Raw genomic sequence first — 24,961 nt, forward strand, 5'->3', positions numbered from 1 at the left:
CTTTAATGAACCGTAGTAGTCTACATAGTCCAAATGATACTGTAATGAACATGACAGTAGTAGTCTACATAGTCACAATGATACTGTTAATGAACCGTAGTAGTCTACATAGTCACAATGATACTGTTAATGAACATGACAGTAGTAGTCTACATAGTCACAATGATACTGTTAATGAACATGACGTAGTAGTCTACATAGTCACAATGATACTGTAATGAACATGACAGTAGTAGTCTACATAGTCACAATGATACTGTTAATGAACCGTAGTAGTCTACATAGTCACAATGATAATGTAATGAACCGTAGTAGTCTACATAGTCACAATGATACTGTTAATGAACCGTAGTAGTCTACATAGTCACAATGATACTGTTAATGACCGTAGTAGTCTACATAGTCACAATGATACTGTTTAATGAACACACGTATTAGTGTAGTCTACATAGTCACAATGATACGTTAATGAACCGTAGTAGTCTACATAGTCAAGAGTAATAGTTAGTATATTACATTTACGCAAATCATGAATGCTTGTAAAAAAATATATTTATTACTTTCCAAATAAACGTTATATTTCCATGGAAATACATGGGTAGCCATAAGAGAGACCCCCCCCCCCCCAATAGCGATCGAGGATCGTAATCAGGCGATGTGGACTTGTACACAATCGCCCAACCTTAACACACACACACACACACACAGTGTGTTTACAGTAGACTAATGTATGCCAATGGTTTTAGGAACAGCAGTAACATCAGGCAGGATTTAGGCTTCCAACGGCCTAACCAGTTGTAGCTCAATCTGGGTGCAATGATCACGTTCCCACACTGACCGACTGTGTGGAGGCTCATTGATTTAACGTTACTGTAGTTTACATGATACACCAGTAAAGTAATAAAATATATAGCTGTCGGCTATATTAGCCACGACTTACCGTTCTTTGTGCAGCTTCAAATGTCGAACAAAGTTGGAAGTTGTTGCGCCTCCGTCTGTCATTTTCTTTCCGCATGTTTTGCAAGTTGCAATCTGTTTTTTGTTGATACAGCGTAGTCTTTATATCCGAAAATAATAATTTTGGGTATCATCTTTCCAAGGGATCCATCTGAATTCACCCGCCGACGTTCCTCTGCACTGCCACGCACAACTTTTTCTCAGCTGGCACAATTTGATTGGCTGCCGTCCGATTCAAACTGTAATCCGTTAAATGAAGAGTTGATGCGCTGCACACTTTTTTAATAGCATCATTTTTAATATTTGGTTTTGGGGAGGGTATCAAGTCAGTTTGGGGAGGGTATCAAGTCAGTTTGGGGAGGGTATCAAGTCAGGTTGGGGAGGGTATCAAGTCAGGTGAGGAGGGTATCAAGTCAGTTTGGGGAGGGTATCAAGTCAGTTTGGGGAGGGTATCAAGTCAGTTTGGGGAGGGTATCAAGTCAGTTTAGGGAGGGTATCAAGTCAGTTTGAGGAGGGTATCAAGTCAGTTTGAGGAGGGTATCAAGTCAGTTTGAGGAGGGTATCAAGTCAGTTTGGGGAGGGTATCAAGTCAGTTTGGGGAGGGTATCAAGTCAGTTTAGGGAGGGTATCAAGTCAGTTTGAGGAGGGTATCAAGTCAGTTTGAGGAGGGTATCAAGTCAGTTTGAGGAGGGTATCAAGTCAGTTTGAGGAGGGTATCAAGTCAGTTTGGGGAGGGTATCAAGTCAGTTTGGGGAGGGTATCAAGTCAGTTTGGGGAGGGTATCAAGTCAGTTTAGGGAGGGTATCAAGTCAGTTTGGGGAGGGTATCAAGTCAGTTTGGGGAGGGTATCAAGTCAGTTTGGGTAGGGTATCAAGTCAGTTTGGGGAGGGTATCAAGTCAGTTTAGGGAGGGTATCAAGTCAGTTTGGGGAGGGTATCAAGTCAGTTTGGGGAGGGTATCAAGTCAGTTTAGGGAGGGTATCAAGTCAGTTTGGGGAGGGTATCAAGTCAGTTTGGGGAGGGTATCAAGTCAGGTTGGGGAGGGTATCAAGTCAGGTTGGGGAGGGTATCAAGTCAGGTTGGGGAGGGTATCAAGTCAGGTTGGGGAGGGTATCAAGTCAGGTTGGGGAGGGTATCAAGTCAGTTTGGGGAGGGTATCAAGTCAGTTTGAGGAGGGTATCAAGTCAGTTTGGGGAGGGTATCAAGTCAGCTTGGGGAGGGGATCAAGTCAGGTGGAGTCATAAGGCTCAAGTCCAAGTCGAGTTGCAACTCATCATATTTGTGACTTGAGTCTGACTCGAGTCCAAGTCATGTGACTCGAGTCCACACCTCTGGTAAGTACTGTAGTATTCAATCGTAAACCGTATTATTTTTTGGACACCCTGTTCCATAACCAATGTTAGCACAACTAAGATGGAAATCTGGACAGATTTAGACCCAGCAAGGATGACGGGTCAACACAGAGGATGGAAAAATTAAATGGAGCCATAAACTACACACACACACACACACACACACACACACACACACACACACACACACACACACACACACACACACACACACACACACACACACACACACACACACACACACACACACACACGCCCATTGACCATTTATCAATACAGCCCCCTCAGAGTCAGAGCAATATGAATGTTATGTAACTATGTTGAGTGTTTTACATGTATACCATGTGGTTTGTATGCTTTCTAAGTTTGATGTTTTTATGGACTCCATGACTCCCTGGAAAATAGTGACTATAGATGAGTGAACTATCCTGGCTAAATAGTGACTATAGCTGAGTGAACTATCCTGGCTAAATAGTGACCATAGCTGAGTGAACTATCCTGGCTAAATAGTGACCATAGCTGAGTGAACTATCCTGGCTAAATAGTGACTATAGCTGAGTGAACTATCCTGGCTAAATAGTGACTATAGCTGAGTGAACTATCCTGGCTAAATAGTGACTATAGCTGAGTGAACTATCCTGGCTAAATAGTGACTATAGCTGAGTGAACTATCCTGGCTAAATAGTGACTATAGCTGAGTGAACTATCCTGGCTAAAATAGTGACTATAGCTGAGTGAACTATCCTGGCTAAATAGTGACTATAGCTGAGTGAACTATCCTGGCTAAAATAGTGACCATAGCTGAGTGAACTATCCTGGCTAAATAGTGACCATAGCTGAGTGAACTATCCTGGCTAAATAGTGACTATAGCTGAGTGAACTATCCTGGCTAAATAGTGACTATAGCTGAGTGAACTATCCTGGCTAAATAGTGACTATAGCTGAGTGAACTATCCTGGCTAAATAGTGACTATAGCTGAGTGAACTATCCTGGCTAAAATAGTGACCATAGCTGAGTGAACTATCCTGGCTAAATAGTGACCATAGCTGAGTGAACTATCCTGGCTAAATAGTGACTATAGCTGAGTGAACTATCCTGGCTAAATAGTGACTATAGCTGAGTGAACTATCCTGGCTAAATAAAATAGTGACTATAGCTGAGTGAACTATCCTGGCTAAATAGTGACTATAGCTGAGTGAACTATCCTGGCTAAAATAGTGACCATAGCTGAGTGAACTATCCTGGCTAAAATAGTGACCATAGCTGAGTGAACTATCCTGGCTAAATAGTGACCATAGCTGAGTGAACTATCCTGGCTAAATAGTGACCATAGCTGAGTGAACTATCCTGGCTAAATAGTGACTATAGCTGAGTGAACTATCCTGGCTAAATAGTGACTATAGCTGAGTGAACTATCCTGGCTAAATAGTGACTATAGCTGAGTGAACTATCCTGGCTAAATAGTGACTATAGCTGAGTGAACTATCCTGGCTAAATAGTGACTATAGCTGAGTGAACTATCCTGGCTAAATAGTGACTATAGCTGAGTGAACTATCCTGGCTAAATAGTGACTATAGCTGAGTGAACTCTCCTGGCTAAATAGTGACTATAGCTGAGTGAACTATCCTGGCTAAAATAGTGACTATAGCTGAGTGAACTATCCTGGCTAAATAGTGACTATAGCTGAGTGAACTATCCTGGCTAAAATAGTGACTATAGCTGAGTGAACTATCCTGGCTAAATAGTGACTATAGCTGAGTGAACTATCCTGGCTAAAATAGTGACTATAGCTGAGTGAACTATCCTGGCTAAATAGTGACTATAGCTGAGTGAACTATCCTGGCTAAAATAGTGACTATAGCTGAGTGAACTATCCTGGCTAAAATAGTGACTATAGCTGAGTGAACTATCCTGGCTAAATAGTGACTATAGCTGAGTGAACTATCCTGGCTAAAATAGTGACTATAGCTGAGTGAACTATCCTGGCTAAATAGTGACTATAGCTAAGTGAACTATCCTGGCTAAAATAGTGACTATAGCTGAGTGAACTATCCTGGCTAAAATAGTGACTATAGCTGAGTGAACTATCCTGGCTAAATAGTGACTATAGCTGAGTGAACTATCCTGGCTAAATAGTGACTATAGCTGAGTGAACTATCCTGGCTAAATAGTGACTATAGCTGAGTGAACTATCCTGGCTAAATAGTGACTATAGCTGAGTGAACTATCCTGGCTAAATAGTGACTATAGCTGAGTGAACTATCCTGGCTAAATAGTGACTATAGCTGAGTGAACTATCCTGGCTAAATAGTGACTATAGCTGAGTGAACTCTCCTGGCTAAATAGTGACTATAGCTGAGTGAACTATCCTGGCTAAAATAGTGACTATAGCTGAGTGAACTATCCTGGCTAAATAGTGACTATAGCTGAGTGAACTATCCTGGCTAAAATAGTGACTATAGCTGAGTGAACTATCCTGGCTAAATAGTGACTATAGCTGAGTGAACTATCCTGGCTAAAATAGTGACTATAGCTGAGTGAACTATCCTGGCTAAATAGTGACTATAGCTGAGTGAACTATCCTGGCTAAAATAGTGACTATAGCTGAGTGAACTATCCTGGCTAAAATAGTGACTATAGCTGAGTGAACTATCCTGGCTAAATAGTGACTATAGCTGAGTGAACTATCCTGGCTAAAATAGTGACTATAGCTGAGTGAACTATCCTGGCTAAATAGTGACTATAGCTAAGTGAACTATCCTGGCTAAAATAGTGACTATAGCTGAGTGAACTATCCTGGCTAAAATAGTGACTATAGCTGAGTGAACTATCCTGGCTAAATAGTGACTATAGCTGAGTGAACTATCCTGGCTAAATAGTGACTATAGCTGAGTGAACTATCCTGGCTAAATAGTGACTATAGCTGAGTGAACTATCCTGGCTAAATAACAACAAATTGAATAGAGTTAGCCAGCTAACTCCGATAAACAACCTACTTGATTTTCTGATTAATTAAGAAATATGTGCTTTTGGTTGTTGAGTCAATTAGACCAAGCATGCCCATTTCAAGCTCATCTTTCAATATATATATATTTTTTAAACAGAATATTTAGGCAAGTTAGCTGGGTAACTTCTTGCTCCTGCTTTGTAGTACACCCCTCAGTAGTCATAGGCAGTCAATAATACTCACATGTCCTCAGGAGTCCAGTGGAGCAGCACCTTGACCTTCCCAGAGCCCTCTTTCCTCCTGGCCATCACCTGAGAGGAGAAGAAGAAGACCGGCTCACGAATACTGAAGATAATACTCCTAAAACGATTAAAAGTAATTCTAAAAACACAATACGGACAGAGAGCAATGACCATCACCTGGAGACAGGAGAAGTAAGAAAACCCAGAATATTTTGAGGATAGAAGCAGAGAACAGAAACAAAATGGCAGGTTGTAAACACTCATGACAGAAATACTGTAACATCCAACAAGACGATAAAAGTCATTTCGAAAACACGTCACATGGTAGAGAACGATGGGGACTGCACTTCAAGACATCAGCAGAGCTGGGGCTCAGTGAAGAAGATGACCAAAGACAGACGGAAGTGGAAAACCTTTGATAAGGATGAATGAGTAAATTAACATAACAGTGCTATTTCGGGATGGAATCTCTTTCACATTCACCTGTCTGTGAAGTACTGTACAGTAAACAGCATTCCCATGTCTGAAGTACTGTACAGTAAGCAGCATTCCCCTGTCTGTGAAGTACTGTACAGTAAGCAGCATTCCCCTGTCTGTGAAGTACTGTACAGTAAGCAGCATTCCCCTGTCTGTGAAGTACTGTACAGTAAGCAGCATTCCCCTGTCTGTGAAGTACTGTACAGTAAGCAGCATTCCCCTGTCTGTGAAGTACTGTACAGTAAACAGCATTCCCATGTCTGAAGTACTGTACAGTAAGCAGCATTCCCCTGTCTGTGAAGTACTGTACAGTAAGCAGCATTCCCCTGTCTGTGAAGTACTGTACAGTAAACAGCATTCCCATGTCTGTGAAGTACTGTACAGTAAGCAGCATTCCCCTGTCTGTGAAGTACTGTACAGTAAGCAGCACTCCCATGTCTGTGAAGTACTGTACAGTAAGCAGCATTCCCCTGTCTGTGAAGTACTGTACAGTAAACAGCATTCCCATGTCTGTGAAGTACTGTACAGTAAGCAGCATTCCCCTGTCTGTGAAGTACTGTACAGTAAGCAGCATTCCCCTGTCTGTGAAGTACTGTACAGTAAGCAGCATTCCCCTGTCTGTGAAGTACTGTACAGTAAGCAGCATTCCCCTGTCTGTGAAGTACTGTAGAGTAAGCAGCATTCCCCTGTCTGTGAAGTACTGTAGAGTAAGCAGCATTCCCCTGTCTGTGAAGTACTGTACAGTAAGCAGCATTCCCCTGTCTGTGAAGTACTGTACAGTAAGCAGCATTCCCCTGTCTGTGAAGTACTGTACAGTAAGCAGCATTCCCCTGTCTGTGAAGTACTGTACAGTAAGCAGCATTCCCCTGTCTGTGAAGTACTGTACATTAAGCAGCATTCCCCTGTCTGTGAAGTACTGTACAGTAAGCAGCATTCCCCTGTCTGTGAAGTACTGTACAGTAAGCAGCATTCCCCTGTCTGTGAAGTACTGTACAGTAAGCAGCATTCCCCTGTCTGTGAAGTACTGTACAGTAAACAGCATTCCCCTGTCTGTGAAGTACTGTACAGTAAGCAGCATTCCCCTGTCTGTGAAGTACTGTACAGTAAGCAGCATTCCCCTGTCTGTGAAGTACTGTACCGTAAGCAGCATTCCCCTGTCTGTGAAGTACTGTACAGTAAGCAGCATTCCCCTGTCTGTGAAGTACTGTACAGTAAGCAGCATTCCCCTGTCTGTGAAGTACTGTACAGTAAGCAGCATTCCCCTGTCTGTGAAGTACTGTACAGTAAGCAGCATTCCGCAATCCAGACAGACAGAAGCCAGAGATCTCAGAATATCTCAGACTAGCCATTCCAGGGCTGTTTAAAGCTGGAAATCTTATCACATAGTTACACATTCCATGGTGCCAGAAACGGACGCAAGAGCCGAAAGAGACAGGGAGCAATTACCATCATAAACAACTCAGAGGTCTGTGGAGAATGTCCATCATGCAGAGGAACTACTGTTAACAGGATCACATCCTGTATTGGGGTTGGGGACATTCCACTTGACTGATTCATCATGTTTCATCCTACTGAGGTGATGTCCATGCAGTCATACACAGGCCAGAAATCTATAGCCTGGTCCCAGATCTGTTTGTGCTGTCATGCCAACTCTGTCTTGTTTGGCATGACAATGAACATAAAAGTTGGAAAGAGCACGACCAGACCTAGGACCAGGCTAAGGAATCCATCCATCGCCCACAAAAAAAAAGAACAGCCAATCATACGTTTTGTTTGAGCAGTTGGCACACTTTTCTTTTCAAAAACAGTTGATCAAACATTTTTACAGTTTCAGTAACACAGTTATGGAATCTGGAATTCACTCACACAAACATTGTCAGTGGGGTGTAGGCCACGGAGGGTGGGTAGAAAAATAACTAGGATTCTCAAAAACAGGCACAGATATAAACGCTTTTTTTTTGTTTGGTTAAGTCTATTTATAGTGTTGAGAATGAGCTCACATGTGAACAACTTCTCTTACGCACGAGAATATCTGAAATGATTCCTCCGACTCAGGGGAATGGCATTCATGGAAACTGGTTTAAGGACAGGAGGAGGAGAGGGAGGGAGAGAGGAAGGGAGAGGGGGACAGAGCAAGGGAGAGAGGGACAGAGAGAGGGACAGAGAGAGGGACAGAGAGAGGGACAGAGCAAGGGAGAAAATGGGAGCTGGAGAGAGAGAGAGGAGAGGAAGAGAGAGAGAGGAGAGGAAGAGAGAAAGTGAGATGTAGAATCACTCCACACTCCCCTGTCTTCAAATCTCTCCCCACCACAGAGTACTTGATCTTAGTTTAGCCTTGTGTTTTTGGAACATCTATGTCCCATTCTTCCTGTTCTCTCTCTCCCTGCATCTCCACCTCCCCATCTGGTTCACACTTTCCCTCATTTTCCATCTCTTTCCCTTTTTATTTATTTTTTCAATTCAAATCAAATGTTATTGGTCACATACACGTGTTTAAGCAGATGTTATTGCGGGTGTAGCGAAATGCTTGTGTTTCTAGCTCCAACAGTGCTGTAATATCTAACAAGTAATATCTAACAATTTCACAACATATACCCGATACACACATATCTAACTAAAGGAATTAAGAATATTTACATTTAATGGACGAGCAATGTCAGGGCGGCATAGACTAAGATACAGTAGAATAGAATACAGTGTATACATATGAGACGAGTAATGCAAGATATGTAAACATTATTAAAGTGACTAGTGTTCCATTTATTAAAGTGGCCAGTGATTTCAAGTCTGTGTATATAGCCAGCAGCATCTCAGTGCTAATGATGGCTATTTAACAGTCATTTTCAGTCTCTCGGTCCCAGCTTTGATACACCTGTACTGACCTCGCCTTCTGGATGATAGCGGGGTGAACAGGCAGTGGCTCGGGTGGTTGTTGTCCTTGATGATCTGTTTGGCCTTCCTGTGACATTGGGTGCTGTAGGTGTCCTGGAGGGCAGGTAGTTGCCCCCGGTGATGCGTTGGGCAGACCACACCACCCTCTGGAGAGCCTTACGGTTGTGGGCGGAGCAGTTGCCGTACCAGGCGGTGATACAGCCCGACAGGATGCTCTCAATTGTGCATCTGTAAAAGTTTGTGAGGGCTTTAGGCGACAAGCCACATTTCTTCAGCCTCTTGACGTTGAAGAGGCGCTGTTGCGCCTTCTTTACCACGCTGTCTGTGTGGGTGGACCATTTCAGTTTGTCAGTGATGTGTACGCCGAGGAACTTAAAACTTTCCACCTTCTCCACTACTGTCCCGTCGATGTGGACAGGGGGAGCTCCCTCTGCTGTTTCCTGAAGTCCACGATCATCTCCTTTGTTTTGTTGACATTGAGTGTGAGGTTATTTTCCTGACACCACACTCCGAGGGCCCTCACCTCCTCCCTGTAGGCCATCTCGCCGTTGTTGGTAATCAAGCCTACTACTGTTGTGTCGTCTGCAAACTTGATGATTGAGTTGGAGGCGTGCTTGGCAACACAGTCATGGGTGAACAGGGAGTACAGGAGGGGCTGAGCACGCACCCTTGTGGGGCCCCAGTGTTGAGGATCAGCGAAGGGGAGGTGTTGTTCCCTACCTTCACCACCTGGGGGCGGCCTCAAGCTTAATGATGAGCTTGGAGGGTACTATAGTGTTGAATGGTGAACTATAGTCAATGAACAGCATTTTTACATAGGTATTCTTCTTGGTCAGATGGGATAGGGCAGTGTGCAGTGTGATGGCGATTGCATCGTCTGTGGGCCTGTTGGGGCGGTAAGCAAATTGAAGTGGGTCTAGGGTGTCAGGTAGGCTGGAGGTGATATGATCCTTGACTAGTCCCTCAAAGCACTTCATAATGACGGAAGTGAGTGCTACGGGGCGATAGTCATTTAGTTCAGTTACCTTAGCTTTCTTGGGAACAGAAACAATGGTGGCCATCTTGAAGCATGTGGGGACAGCAGACTGGGATAGGGAGAGATTGAATACATCTGTGAACACACCAGCCAGCTGGTCTGCGCATGCTCTGAGGACGCGGCTAGAGATGCCGTCTGGGCCGGCAGCCTTGCGAGGGTTAACACGTTTAAATGTCTTACTCACGTCGGCCACAGAGGAGAGCCCACAGTCCTTGGTAGCGGGCCGCGTCGGTGGCACTGTATTATCCTCATAGCGAGCGAAGGTGTTCAGCCTGTCCAGAAGCAAGACGTCGGTGTCCGTGACGGGCCTGGTTTTCCCTTTATAATCCGTGATTGTCTGTAGACCAGTCTCGTGTCTGAGCTGTTGAACTGGGACTGACCGTGTTGCCCAGCAACAGCCCCAAAACATCACTGCTCTAGAGGAGTTCTGCATGGAGGAATGGGCCAAAATACCAGCAACAGTGTGTGAAAACCTTGTGAAGACTTACAGAAAACGTTTGACCTCTGTCATTGCCAACAAAGGGTATATAAAGTATTGAGATAAACTTTTGTTATTGACCAAATACTTATTTTCCACCATAATTTGCAAATAAATTCATAAAAAATCCTACAATGTGATTTTCAGGATTTTTTTTTCTCATTTTGTCTGTCATAGTTGAAGTGTACCTATGATGAAAATTACAGGCCTCTCTCATCTTTTTAAGTGGGAGAACTTGCACAATTGGTGGCTGACTAAATACTTTTTTGCCCCACTGTAACTCTACCATTACAATATATTTTAAAAACAAAATACCCTTTTTAAACATATTTTCCATGAATACAGGTATTTTATCAAGGAGCGCATTTGAGTTCAACCATAATATTTGTTCTATATTTTCATGGGGATGAAATTGGAATTGTAACCAGCTGTGCAATGCTTGTTTGAAAAAGATACTTTGAACAAGGTTTCATTTTCAATTAATCGAAAATGAGACATGGCAATCTGCACAAAGGCAAAAGGCCATTTTTAAACAATGGATGAGCTTTTCTTAGTAATCTACTTGAGAACTATTTTGGTAAAAAAAAAAAGGTACAACTTTTATACAAGTGAAGCTTTTAGAGACAGGTTTAGTGCTTTTATATGTATTAATCTCAACCCACCCGGGTTCATATTCATTATATACACTACCAGTCAAAAGTTTGGACACACCTACTCACTCAAGGGTTTTTCTTTATTTTTTACTATTTTCTACATTGTAGAATAATAGTGAAGACATCAAAACCATGAAATAACACATATGGAATCATGTAGTAACCAAAAAACGAATCAAAATGTATTTTAGATTTGAGATTCTTCAAGGTGTGCCCAAGCTTGTAGCGTCATACCCAAGAAGACTCGAGGCTGTAATCTTTGCCAAAGGTGCTTCAACGAAGTACCGAGTAAATGGTCTGAATACTTATTATAAATGTGACATTTCATTTTTTTATGAATTTGCTAATATTTATAAAAAACTGTTTTTTTGCTGTGTCATTATGGGGTATTGCGATGTCATTATGGGGTATTGTGATGTCATTATGGGGTATTGTGTGTAGATCGATGAGGAAAAAAGACTAACAATTTAATCCATGTTAGAATAAGGCTGTAACGTAACAAAATGTGGAAAAAAGTCAAGGGGTCTGAATACCTCCTGAATGCACCGTAGATAGTGTTTTCTTATAACTCGTTGTTTGTGTTTTTTATAATGTCGTATGTTTTTCCCCCAACACCGCTTTCCATCAACTTGTATAGCAGACCCTCAATGCCAAATTGAGTCAAAAGCTTTTTTTGAAATCAACAAAGCATGAGAAGACTTTGTAAACATCAAGGCTCACACACAGGGAACACACACATGCACATGCATGTGCACGCACACACACACAAACTGAAAACACACACACACACACGGAAGTCCACTGGACACCTTCCCAGGACCTCCACTCCTCCACCCCTCCAGGGCTACAGCCCTGCTCCTCTCCCCAGGCCAGGGTGAGTCTGGATGGCCCTTGGGGAGACACACAGCCTCCCTGGCTGGCCCTCAGCTGTGGACCTAACCATACGGGTCAGAGAGTAGGACAATGGATGGATGCTCGTTTTGTCATTTTTACCCAACCGGTCAGCCCTCCTTCCCATTCCATCTGACCTGGACCTCCTCTTCACCCTCCTCCTCCTCGCTCTCTGTCTCCCTCCCAGTCTCTCTCTCTCCTATATTCTCCCTGCCAGTCTCTCTCTCTCCTATATTCTCCCTCCCAGTCTCTCTCTCCCCTATATTCTCCCTCCCAGTCTCTCTCTCCCCTATATTCTCCCTCCCAGTCTCTCTCTCCCCTATATTCTCCCTCCCAGTCTCTCTCTCCCCTATATTCTCCCTCCCAGTCTCTCTCTCCCCTATATTCTCCCTCCCAGTCTCTCTCTCCCCTATATTCTCCCTCCCAGTCTCTCTCTCCCCTATATTCTCCCTCCCAGTCTCTCTCTCTCCTATATTCTCCCTCCCAGTCTCTCTCTCCCCTATATTCTCCCTCCCAGTCTCTCTCTCCCCTATATTATCCCTCCCAGTCTCTCTCTCCTATATTCTCCCTCCCAGTCTCTCTCTCTCCTATATTCTCCCTCCCTGTCTCTCTCTCTCCTATATTCTCCCTCCCAGTCTCTCTCTCTCTCCTATATTCTCCCTGCCAGTCTCTCTCTCTCTCCTATATTCTCCCTGCCAGTCTCTCTCTCTCCTATATTCTCCCTCCCAGTCTCTCTCTCTCCTATATTCTCCCTCCCTGTCTCTCTCTCTCCTATATTCTCCCTCCCTGTCTCTCTCTCTCCTATATTCTCCCTCCCAGTCTCTCTCTCCCCTATATTCTCCCTCCCAGTCTCTCTCTCTCTCCTATATTCTCCCTGCCAGTCTCTCTCTCTCCTATATTCTCCCTCCCAGTCTCTCTCTCTCTCCTATATTCTCCCCCCCTGTCTCTCTCTCTCTCCTATATTCTCCCTCCCAGTCTCTCTCTCTCTCCTATATTCTCCCTCTCCATTTATCTTCTTCCCCTGTCTCTCCCCCATCTCTCCTTCTTGCCCCCCCATCTCTCCTTCTTGCCCCCCCCCCTCTCTGCTGGCTCCATTTCCACTCTTCAGTCTCTGTTTCAAAATGTGGTTACCTCGCTTAACCTCTTCAAGCCTTTTTCAAATCGCCTTCTAAAATGATTGGCCTGCACTTCGTGTGTGTGTGTGTGTGTGTGTGTGTGTGTGTGTGTGTGTGTGTGTGTGTGTGTGTGTGTGTGTGTGTGTGTGTGTGTGTGTGTGTGTGTTTGCTAAAACATTGACATTTTCATTGGGCAACAGGACAGGCTCTTTTGAGTATGTAGTGTGACGATGCATAATGAGCCTGTTTGGGGGTGAGACGTTTGCCTTTGTTTTGGTTTGTTTGTTTGTCAATTAGGGTGTGCAGGGTGAATACGTGGTCTGTCATATGGTAATTTGGTAAAAAGCCAATTTGACATTGGCTCAGTACATTGTTTTCACTGAGTAAATGTATGATTCTGCTGTTAATGATAATGCAGAGGATTTTCCCAAGGTTGCTGTTGACGTATATCACATGGTAGTTATTGGGGTAAAATTTGTCTCCACTTTTGTGGATTGGGGTCCTTGGTTCCAAATATTGGGGAAGATGTAAGTTTAGCCAATTGGAGTTTGTGGTCTGTATATATTATAATGTCACTTAGATTACCATCAACACCACATGCCTTTTTGGGTTGGAGGGTTTGTATTTTGTCCTGTAGTTCATTCAAGTCTCTCTCTCTCCAGTCGCTCGCTCTCTCTCTCTCCAGTCGCTCGCTCTCTCTCTCTCCAGTCGCTCGCTCTCTCCAGTCGTTCGCGCTCTCTCTCTCCAGTCGCTCGCTCTCTCTCTCTCTCCAGTCGCTCGCTCTCTCTCTCTCTCTCCAGTCGCTCGCTCTCTCTCCAGTCGCTCGCTAGTCTCTCACTAGTCTCTTTCTCTTTGTGTTGTGTTTGGTTTGGGGCTAGTTTAGTGGAGGCTCAGTCTCCCTGTGCAATGTAGTGTGTCTGCCTCTTAGCTAGGCCTCTCTTCTCCCAACGTCTGGCTACTGCAAGACGTGTGTCGGTATATGTGTACCACATGGAGTAGGGAGAGAGAGAGATCCTCTTTCTTTCACCCTGGTCCAAAAACAATGGCCCTGGATGTGCTGTCCTGTGCTCTACACAGGCTGGGCACCGCCATGTCCTCTACAGTACGTCAGAACCCTACTGCTGAGAGTCTCTCTGCAACACACTGGCATATGCTTCATTGTCATTTTAATTAAGTCGGCCTGGGAGTCTCTAGCCCATGATTCCTCTGTCAGCGTCAACAGGTTCATACTCATTAGCCCTGCACTGGGTCGCTCCCTTAAAAGGATAGTGCGAGATTCTGTCAATTAAAGGGGCAGCCCAGGCCCATGTAGTTTCAGGGTTGTGTTCAGTAGGGAATGCAGCAGATACAGTTGAAGTCGGAAGTTTACGTACACCTTAACCAAACACATTTAAACTCAGTTTTTCACAATTCCTGACATTTAAATCCTAGTAAAAATTCCCTGTTGTAGGTCAGTTAGGATCACCACTTTATTTTAAGAATGTGAAATGTCAGAATAATAGTAGAGATAATTATTTATTTCAGCTTTAATTTCTTTCATCACATTCCCAGTGGGTCAGAAGTTTACATACACTCAATTAGTATTTGGTAGCATTGCCTTTAAATTGTTTAACTTGGGTCAAACATTTAGGGTAGCCTTCCACAAGCTTCCCACAATAAGTTGAGTGAAATTTGGCCCATTCCTCCTGACAGAGCTGGTGTAACTGAGTCAGGTTTGTAGACCTCCTTGCTCACACACACTTTTTCAGTTCTGCCCACAAATTGTTCTAGAGGATTGAGGTCAGGGCTTTGTGATGGCCACTCCAAAACCTTGACTTTGTTGTCCTTAAGCCATTTTGCCACAACTTTGGAAGTATGCTTGGGGTCATTGTCCATTTGGAAGACCCATTTGTGACCAAGCCTTAACTTCCTGACTGATGTCTTGAGATGTTGCTTCAATATATCCACATAATTTTATTTCCTCATGATGCCATCTGTTTTGTGAAGTGCAACAGTCCCACCTGCAGCAAAGCAGCCCCACAACATGATACCCCCGTGCTTCACAGTTGGGATGGTGTTCTTCGGCTGCAAGCCTCCCCCTTTTTCCTCCAAACATAACAATGGACATTATGGCCAAACAGTTATATTTTTGTTTCATCAGACCAGAGGACATTTCTCCAAAAAGTACGATCTTTGTCCCCATGTGCAGTTGCAAACCGTAGTCTGGCTTTTTTATGGTGGTTTTGGAGCAGTGGCTTCTTCCTTGCAGAGCGGCCTTTCAGGTTATGTCGATATAGGACTCGTTTTACTGTGGATATAGATACTTTTGTACCTGTTTCCTCCAGCATCTTCACAAGGTCCTTTGCTGTTGTTCTGGGATTGATTTGCACTTTTCGCACCAACATACTAGGAGACAGAACGCGTCTCCTTCCTGAGCAGTATGACGGCTGCGTGGTCTCATGGTGTTTATACTTGCGTACTATTGTTTGTACAGATGAACATGGAACCTTCAGGCATTTGGAAATTGCTCCCAAGGATGAACCAGACTTGTGGAGGTCTACAAAATATATTTCTGAGGTCTTGGCTGATTTCTTTTGATTTTCCCATGATGTCAAGCAAAGAGGCACTGAGTTTGAAGGTAGGCCTTAAAATACATCCACAGGTACACCTCCAATTGACTCAAATGATGTCAATTAGCCTATCAGAAGCTTCTAAAGCCATGACATCATTTTCTGGAATTTTCCCAGCTGTTTAAAGGCACAATCAACTTAGTGTATGTAAACGTCTGACCCACTGGAATTGTGATACAGTGAATTAGAAATTAAATAATCTGTCTGTAAACAATTGTTGGAAAAATTACTTGTGTCATGCATAAAGTAGATGTCCTAACCGACTTGCCATAACTATAGTTTGTTAACAAGACATTTGTGGAGGGGTTGAAAAACGAGTTTTAATGACGCCAACCTAAGTGTATGTAAACTTCCGACTTCAACTGTATATAAAAATGAATGTTTCTTAATGGACATGTTCAAGTAGTCTCTCCCTGTTTCAGTTGGTTTTCTTCCGTTTGGTGCCTAATGTTTTGCAACATTGTACCCTAATGAACACAACCCTGAATGCCTTATCAAACAACAGATCTGAGTGTCCAGAGTGATAGATATAGGTTTATCTTCCACAGCGACAGACAGAGAGAGAGAGAGAAGGGTGAGAGAGAGTGAGGGTGAGAGAGAAATAGAAGGGTGAGAGAGAATGAGGGTGAGAGAGGGACATAAGGGTGGGAGAGAGAGAGTGAAAGGGAGGGTGAGAGAGTGAGGGAGAGAGAGAGAGTGAGGGAGAGAGAGAGAGGGGAGAGAAAGTGAAACTGTAGAACAAACAGTGAGGGGGGAGGGTCAGCCAGGGGGGAGGGCCAGTAAGGGTGAAAGGCATGAGTGAATGAGAGGGAGAACGGGTGAGTGAGGGGGAGAATTGTGAGGGGGAGAGAGGAGTGAGTGAAGGAGAGGGGGGTGCCTGTCTGGTGTCAGGGGTGAAGCTCAGGATGACGCAGTTTGGCCGAATAACAAAAATATCCCATCGTAAACATCAAGGCTCACACACAGGGAACACACAAATTGAAAACACACACACCAGGAAGTCCACTGGACACCTTCCCAGGACCTCCACTCCTCCACCCCTCCAGGGCTACAGCCCTGCTCCTCTCCCCAGGCCAGGGTGAGTCTGGATGGCCCTTGGGGAGACACACAGCCTCCCTGGCTGGCCCTCAGCTGTGGACCTAACCATACGGGTCAGAGAGTAGGACAATGGATGGATGCTCGTTTTGTCATTTTTACCCAACCGGTCAGCCCTCCTTCCCATTCCATCTGACCTCCTCTTCACCCTCCTCCTCCTCCTCGCTCTCTGTCTCCCTCCCAGTCTCTCTCTCTCCTATATTCTCCCTCCCAGTCTCACTCTCCTATATTCTCCCTCCCAGTCTCTCTCTCTCCTATATTCTCCCTCCCAGTCTCTCTCTCCTATATTCTCCCTCCCAGTCTCTCTCTCCTATATTCTCCCTCCCAGTCTCTCTCTCTCCTATATTCTCCCTCCCAGTCTCTCTCTCCTTTATTCTCCCTCCCTCTCTCTCTCTCTCCTATATTCTCCCTCCCAGTCTCTCTCTCTCCTATATTCTCCCTCCCAGTCTCTCTCTCTCCTATATTCTCCCTCCCAGTCTCTCTCTCTCCTATATTCTCCCTCCCAGTCTCTCTCTCCCCCATATTCTCCCTCTCCATTTATCTTCTCCCTCATCTCTCCTTCTTGCCCCCCCTCATCTCTCCTTCTTGCCCCCCCTCATCTCTCCTTCTTGCCTCCCCCCTCATCTCTCCTTCTTGCCCCCCCCCCTCATCTCTCCTTCTTGCCCCCCCCCCCTCATCTCTCCTTCTTGCCCCCCCCCCCTCATCTCTCCTTCTTGCCTCCCCCTCTGCTGCCTGTTTCCACTCCTTAAGGCTCTGTTCCAAAATGCGGTTACCTCGCTTAACCTCTTCAAGCCTTTTTCTTATCGCCTTTTAAATTATTGGCCGGCGGTGTGCTTTGTGTGTGTATGCTGTGAGTACGTGTGTGTGTGCTGTGTGTGTGCTGTGTACGTGTGTGTGCGTGCGCATGTGCTGTGTGTGTGCGCATGTGCTGTGTGTGTGTGTGTGTGCGTGTGCTGTGTGTGTGTGTGCGTGTGCTGTGTGTGTGTGTGCGTGTGCTGTGTGTGTGTGTGTGTGTGCTGTGTGTGTGCTGTGTGTGTGTGTGTGTGTGTGTGTGTGTGTGTGTGTGTGTGTGTGTGTGTGTGTGTGTGTGTGTGTGTGTGTGTGTGTGTGCTGTGTGTGTGTGTGCTGTGTGTTGTGTGTGTGTGCTGTGTGTGTGTTTGCTAAAGCATTGATCTTTTTTTATTTGGCAACAGGACAGGCTCTGTTGAGTATGTAGTGCGGCGATGCATAATGAGCCCGTTTGGAGGTGAGAAGTCAATGCACATGTCAGAGTGGCCTAGTGATGTGAAGCACAGAGGAAGAGGGAGTAAAGCCCCCCTACAGGAGTGATTCACCACACGTCAAGCGAGCCCCACTTCAGACCTTTGTTGTACACCTGTTCAGTTACGAAAAGAGGAGAGGCCATCTCTGGTCGTGACTCTTGGTCTCTGAGATGGACTCACTGAGAAACTCACTGACCTGGAGCCAGGAGGACTCCGTGGGAGGAGTTACCGTGGGAGGAGTTACCGTGGGTCCGTCCGTGGCCTCAACAACACAAGCAGGATTTCACCCTGGTTGGCAGCGTTGAGAGGCAGGGCAGCTTAAAGCAGAATAGTACCTGGCACAGACACTGGGCTCCGGAATACAGACTGGGGCAGACTGGGCCTGTAGCAGTGATAAGGGTTATTCCACCTCTGCTAACTAGGAATGAATCAGGTACTGGGAAGTGATTAGTGTTGGGCGATATGGTCTAAAAATCATATCTAGCTTTTATTTTTTTGATTTATGAGTGATTCACGATATACTGTATATCTAGATTTCTTTTTTTTCTTTTTTCTTTTTATGTTTTCTTACAAAAAAAAGCATAGTTGTACAATTGAAATGCAGTGTATTTTACCTTTAAACAGTCAGCAGATATACGTACTGCTCGTTTTTTTCAGGGTTTTTTCTCTCTATATAAGCTTTGTTGTACAATTAAAGGTAAAATACACTGCATATATTATAATGCATTCAGGACGTGTGAAGTTATAGCCAGGATAAATATAAACCTTCCACGACCATCAGACCCACTAATCATTGTATTATTTTATCAAAATAGTTTAACCTGCTTTTTTTTTTAGCAATAATCACTGATCTGGCTTTCAAGTCTGTTTATGAAAAGGATCTATCTGCTAGCTAACAAGGATCTATCTGCTAGCTAACAAGGATCTATCTGCTAGATAACAAGGATCTACCTGCTAGCTAACGAGGATCTATCTGCTAGCTAACGAGGATCTATCTGCTAGCTAACAAGGATCTATCTGCTAGCTAACAAGGATCTATTTGCTAGATAACAAGGATCTATCTGCTAGCTAACAAGGATCTATCTGCTAGCTAACAAGGATCTATCTGCTAGCTAACAAGGATCTATCTGCTAGCTAACAAGGATCTATCTGCTAGCTAACAAGGATCTATCTGCTAGATAACAAGGATCTACCTGCTAGCTAACGAGGATCTATCTGCTAGCTAACAAGGATCTATCTGCTAGCTAACAAGGATCTATTTGCTAGATAACAAGGATCTATCTGCTAGATAACAAGGATCTATTTGCTAGCTAACAAGGATCTATCTGCTGGCTAACAAGGATCTATCTGCTAGATAACAAGGATCTATTTGCTAGCTAACAAGGATCTATCTGCTAGCCAACAAGGATCTATTTGCTAGCTAACAAGGATCTATCTGCTGGCTAACAAGGATCTATCTGCTGGCTAACAAGGATCTATCTGCTGGCTAACAAGGATCTATTTGCTGGCTAACAAGGATCTATCTGCTAGCTAACAAGGATCTATCTGCTAGCTAACAAGGATCTATCTGCTAGCTAACAAGGATCGATCTGCTAGCTAACAAGGATCTATCTGCTAGCTAACAAGGATCTATCTGCTAGATAACAAGGATCTATCTGCTAGCCAACAAGGATCTATCTGCTAGCTAACAAGGATCTATCTGTTAGCTAACAAGGATCTATCTGCTAGCTAACAAGGATCTATCTGCTAGATAACAAGGATCTATCTGCTAGATAACAAGGATCTATCTGCTAGCCAACAAGGATCTATCTGCTAGCTAACAAGGATCTATCTGCTAGCTAACCAGGTAGAACAGTTGAATTGTTATGAACACACCTTTCTGTCCGTCTCCACCTGTTTGAACAGCGTGCTAGCCTGTCCACTTTGTTCACATGTTGAAATCAAGTGGCCTACCTTATTTCTCAGAATGAGAACGAGTTGCCAATTCTTTATATATAATTGTGTTTTACACATTTATAAAAACACATACTAGACAGCTAGTATAACAGTCTTTGGCTAAAATGCTTCTAGCGGTACCAATGCTCATTGATACTGCCGTTTTAGTATAGAGTTCTGCTCTGAGTGATATTTGAGTAGTTGAGACATAAAGTGTATCGTTGGCAAGGTTAATTTCTCCTCTCACAGTAAATGAATGTCTCAATGTGTTTCATATGACCCATTCTGTTGGACCAAAACCACAAATGCAAATATGGAGTTGAAACCGCTTGTCAGAGAGGAAGAAGTGATCTCTCAACTTTGTTGGTGTGCGTGGCAGGGGGAGGGGCTTGGTGTTGGGGGGGGAGGGGCTTGGTGTTGGGGGGGGAGGGGCTTGGTGTTGGGGGGGGAGGGGCTTGGTGTTGGGGGTGAGGGGCTTGGTGTTGGGGTGAGGGGCTTGGTGTTGGGGGTGAGGGGCTTGGTGTTGGGGGTGAGGGGCTTGGTGTTGGGGGTGAGGGGCTTGGTGTTGGGGGGAGGGGCTTGGTGTTGGGGGGAGGGGCTTGGTGTTGGGGGGAGGGGCTTGGTGTTGGGGTGAGGGGCTTGGTGTTGGGGTGAGGGGCTTGGTGTTGGGGTGAGGGGCTTGGTGTTGGGGGTGAGGGGCTTGGTGTTGGGGGTGAGGGGCTTGGTGTTGGGGGTGAGGGGCTTGGTGTTGGGGGTGAGGGGCTTGGTGTTGGGGGTGAGGGGCTTGGTGTTGGGGTGAGGGGCTTGGTGTTGGGGTGAGGGGCTTGGTGTTGGGGTGAGGGGCTTGGTGTTGGGGTGAGGGGCTTGGTGTTGGGGGTGAGGGGCTTGGTGTTGGGGGTGAGGGGCTTGGTGTTGGGGGTGAGGGGCTTGGTGTTGGGGGTGAGGGGCTTGGTGTTGGGGGTGAGGGGCTTGGTGTTGGGGGTGAGGGGCTTGGTGTTGGGGGTGAGGGGCTTGGTGTTGGGGGTGAGGGGCTTGGTGTTGGGGGAGGGGCTTGGTGTTGGGGGGAGGGGCTTGGTGTTGGGGGGAGGGGCTTGGTGTTGGGGGGAGGGGCTTGGTGTTGGGGGCAGGGGATGTATGTGTGTCAATGGGAAGGTTCACAGTCACAGCAGAAAGAGCGACGAGACCAAAAAGACAACATGAGAACAAGCGTACAAACGCTCATAAAAAATAGATACTTTTTTAAAGACAAAAATAACGTGATTCTTGTGATTCAGGCATTTGGAAAAGTGTGCTAAAAGATCAATTAGAATGAATTAGCCCCAGAAGTGATAGTGTATTGTAATGAGAGAGTGGGAATGTGTGCAGACCAACCCATGGGATACTGCCTAGTGACATTAAGCCATTCCATTGACATTCCAACCAACCTGAAAGCAGTTTACTGAAGTGGACACAGTGCTCTCTAGTGGCGCTCTATGATATTACAGACAGTCATTCATAAAAATCCCCATTTCACTCTGCACATGGACACCCACTACTCAGGTACCCAGCTATTAATACATGGCTGAAAAATCATTCACCACACAAGCTGAGAAACACATATATGTTATTCAATAATTTCACCTTAACTGTCGCGTGAGCCAACAGACGTCTGGGTAGCCAGGCGGTAAACTACAACTTGGTTCTGTTTTAATCCGTGACGCGCTGCAAGTCCCGACTCTTCCATCTCCTCATTGGTTAGTACGAGCATGCAGCCCTCGTGGGTGATTGAAAGATGAACTGAGGTCCACACTCCAGGCCAGTTGGTGGTGGTAATGCACCTTAAGGTTGGTTTCTAACCACCACATAAAGTGCAAAGAGGAAGAAAAAGAACAACGAACGAGGAGAAATTTATCAAAGAAAACAAAGTAGGTTTCCACTTTATATCCGTGGATTAATTGTAGGAGTAGAGAACTCAACATGGGCCAAAATTCTACAAAGATCCAGGAAAAAAAAAGGACCATATGCATTTCAGGTCAAATAAACAATCCAATGATTATTTCCCAGGACAAATTAACTAGCAACAGCAAGCTAGTTAAATGTCCATGAATGTTTCATGTGTGTTTCGACCTGTCCCCAAATGAATATAGTTGGTTCATAGTTGGTTTTGGTATTTTAACGCATCTGGTAGGGGTAGACAAAATCAACATGCGCACAATGGCAGACGCCTGTCTGGTCAGTATGTTAGTCAGCAAGAGAAAAAGAGCTAAATTTAAAATAAAAAAATATATTAAAAAAATACAAACCAAATGCCACCCTATCCTGAGTGGCGCCGCGGCCTCAGCGGTCTAAGACACTGCATCTCTACTTGCCTAGTTAAAAAAAAAAAGGTTAAATAAAAAGACTATAATAATACTATAATACTATAGTAGTTTGAAACAGAGTCCTATGGATATGTAGGACATGGGGAGACATTTGGGAAGCAGGACGTGCAGTTCAAACTCAGAATATAAATCACAGAAACAACTGTCTTAACACCAAAACATGACCCCTCGTCTCTCCAGTCTACCCACCTAGGGCCATTCACAAGGGTCACTGCAAGTGTACTGTGAACATCTTCAGTGAGACTATAGACTATATTCTCCAAAAACAGCCCCCTAGAGTTTGAAGTGTGAAAGACGGATCCAAAAAAAACAGCACAGAGGGATGTGAGAACATTTTCAGGATGAGAGAATCTCGGAATCCCAAATCAACCCCTTGATACATAAGAGCCCGTGGAGACTCAGATGATTGGGTAAAGCAATATGGTGGTAGCTCCATCTTGTCCTCTGATTCAACTTGGCCTATATATGACCCGTCTCAAGAGGAGGTAGAGATACTCTGAATGATCGGCTATGAAAAGCCAACTGATATTTACTCCTGACGTGGTGACCTGTTGCACCCTCGACAACCACTGTGATTATTATTATTTGACCCTGCTGGTCATCTATGAACATCTGAACATCTTGGCCATGTTCTATTACAATCTCCACCTGGCACAGCCAGAAGAGGACTGGCCACCCCTCAGAGCCTGGTTCCTCTCTAGGTTTCTTCCTAGGTTTTGGCCTTTCTAGGGAGTTGTTCCTAGCCACCGTGCTTCTACACCTGCATTGCTTGCTGTTTGTGGTTTTAGGCTGGGTTTCTGTACAGCACTTCGAGATATTAGCTGATGTAAGAAGGGCTATATAAATACATTTGATTGACATTTGATTAATACTACTACTACTGTCAGATGTGATGGACTACTACTACTACTACTAGTACTGTCAGATGTGATGGACTACTACTACTACTACTACTACTACTGTCAGATGTGATGGACTACTACTACTACTACTACTGTCAGATGTGATGGACTACTACTACTACTACTACTACTGTCAGATGTGATGGACTACTACTACTACTGTCAGATGTGATGGACTACTACTACTGTCAGATGTGATGGACTACTACTACTACTGTCAGATGTGATGGACTACTACTACTGTCAGATGTGATGGACTACTACTACTACTACTGTCAGATGTGATGGACTACTACTACTACTACTACTACTACTGTCAGATGTGATGGACTACTACTACTACTACTACTACTACTACTACTACTACTACTGTCAGATGTGATGGACTACTACTACTACTACTACTACTACTACTACTACTACTACTACTGTCAGATGTGATGGACTACTACTACTACTACTGTCAGATGTGATGGACTACTACTACTACTACTACTGTCAGATGTGATGGACTACTACTACTACTACTGTCAGATGTGATGGACTACTACTACTACTGACAGATGTGATGGACTACTACTACTACTACTACTACTACTGTCAGATGTGATGGACTACTACTACTACTGACAGATGTGATGGACTACTACTACTACTACTACTGTCAGATGTGATGGACTACTACTACTACTGTCAGATGTGATGGACTACTACTACTACTACTGTCAGATGTGATGGCCTACTACTACTACTACTGTCAGATGTGATGGCCTACTACTACTACTACTACTACTACTACTACTACTACTACTACTACTACTGTCAGATGTGATGGACTACTACTACTACTACTGTCAGATGTGATGGACTACTACTACTACTACTGTCAGATGTGATGGACTACTACTACTACTACTACTGTCAGATGTGATGGACTACTACTACTACTACTACTGTCAGATGTGATGGACTACTACTACTACTACTGTCAGATGTGATGGACTACTACTACTACTGACAGATGTGATGGACTACTACTACTACTACTACTGTCAGATGTGATGGACTACTACTACTACTACTGTCAGATGTGATGGACTACTACTACTACTACTACTACTACTACTACTGTCAGATGTGATGGACTACTACTACTACTACTACTGTCAGATGTGATGGACTACTACTACTACTGTCAGATGTGATGACTACTACTACTACTACTACTACTACTACTACTACTACTACTACTACTGTCAGATGTGATGGACTACTACTACTACTACTGTCAGATGTGATGGACTACTACTACTACTACTACTACTACTACTACTGTCAGATGTGATGGACTACTACTACTACTGTCAGATGTGATGGACTACTACTACTACTACTACTGTCAGATATGATGGACTACTACTACTACTACTACTGTCAGATGTGATGGACTACTACTACTGTCAGATGTGATGGACTACTACTACTACTACTGTCAGATGTGATGGACTACTACTACTACTACTGTCAGATGTGATGGACTACTACTACTACTACTGTCAGATGTGATGGACTACTACTACTACTGTCAGATGTGATGGACTACTACTACTACTACTGTCAGTTGTGATGGACTACTACTACTACTACTACTGTCAGATGTGATGGACTACTACTACTACTACTACTGTCAGATGTGATGGACTACTACTACTACTACTACTACTGTCAGATGTGATGGACTACTACTGTCAGATGTG

The 24,961-nt window shown here is 44.3% G+C and overlaps 1 protein-coding gene across 1 annotated transcript in view; it reads right to left on the bottom strand.

Annotated features, from left to right (window-relative positions):
• Nucleotides 1-24,961, bottom strand: part of LOC120066501 (zinc finger protein aebp2-like) — a 67,827-nt gene that overhangs the window by 24,670 nt on the left and 18,196 nt on the right. The window contains exon 6 of the mRNA XM_039017914.1: nucleotides 5,501-5,568. Coding sequence (XP_038873842.1) covers nucleotides 5,501-5,568 — 68 coding nt within the window. The remainder of the gene's footprint in view (nucleotides 1-5,500; nucleotides 5,569-24,961) is intronic.

The sequence above is a fragment of the Salvelinus namaycush genome, chromosome 21, assembly GCF_016432855.1.
Source record: "Salvelinus namaycush isolate Seneca chromosome 21, SaNama_1.0, whole genome shotgun sequence".
Classification (NCBI taxonomy): Eukaryota; Metazoa; Chordata; class Actinopteri; order Salmoniformes; family Salmonidae; genus Salvelinus; species Salvelinus namaycush.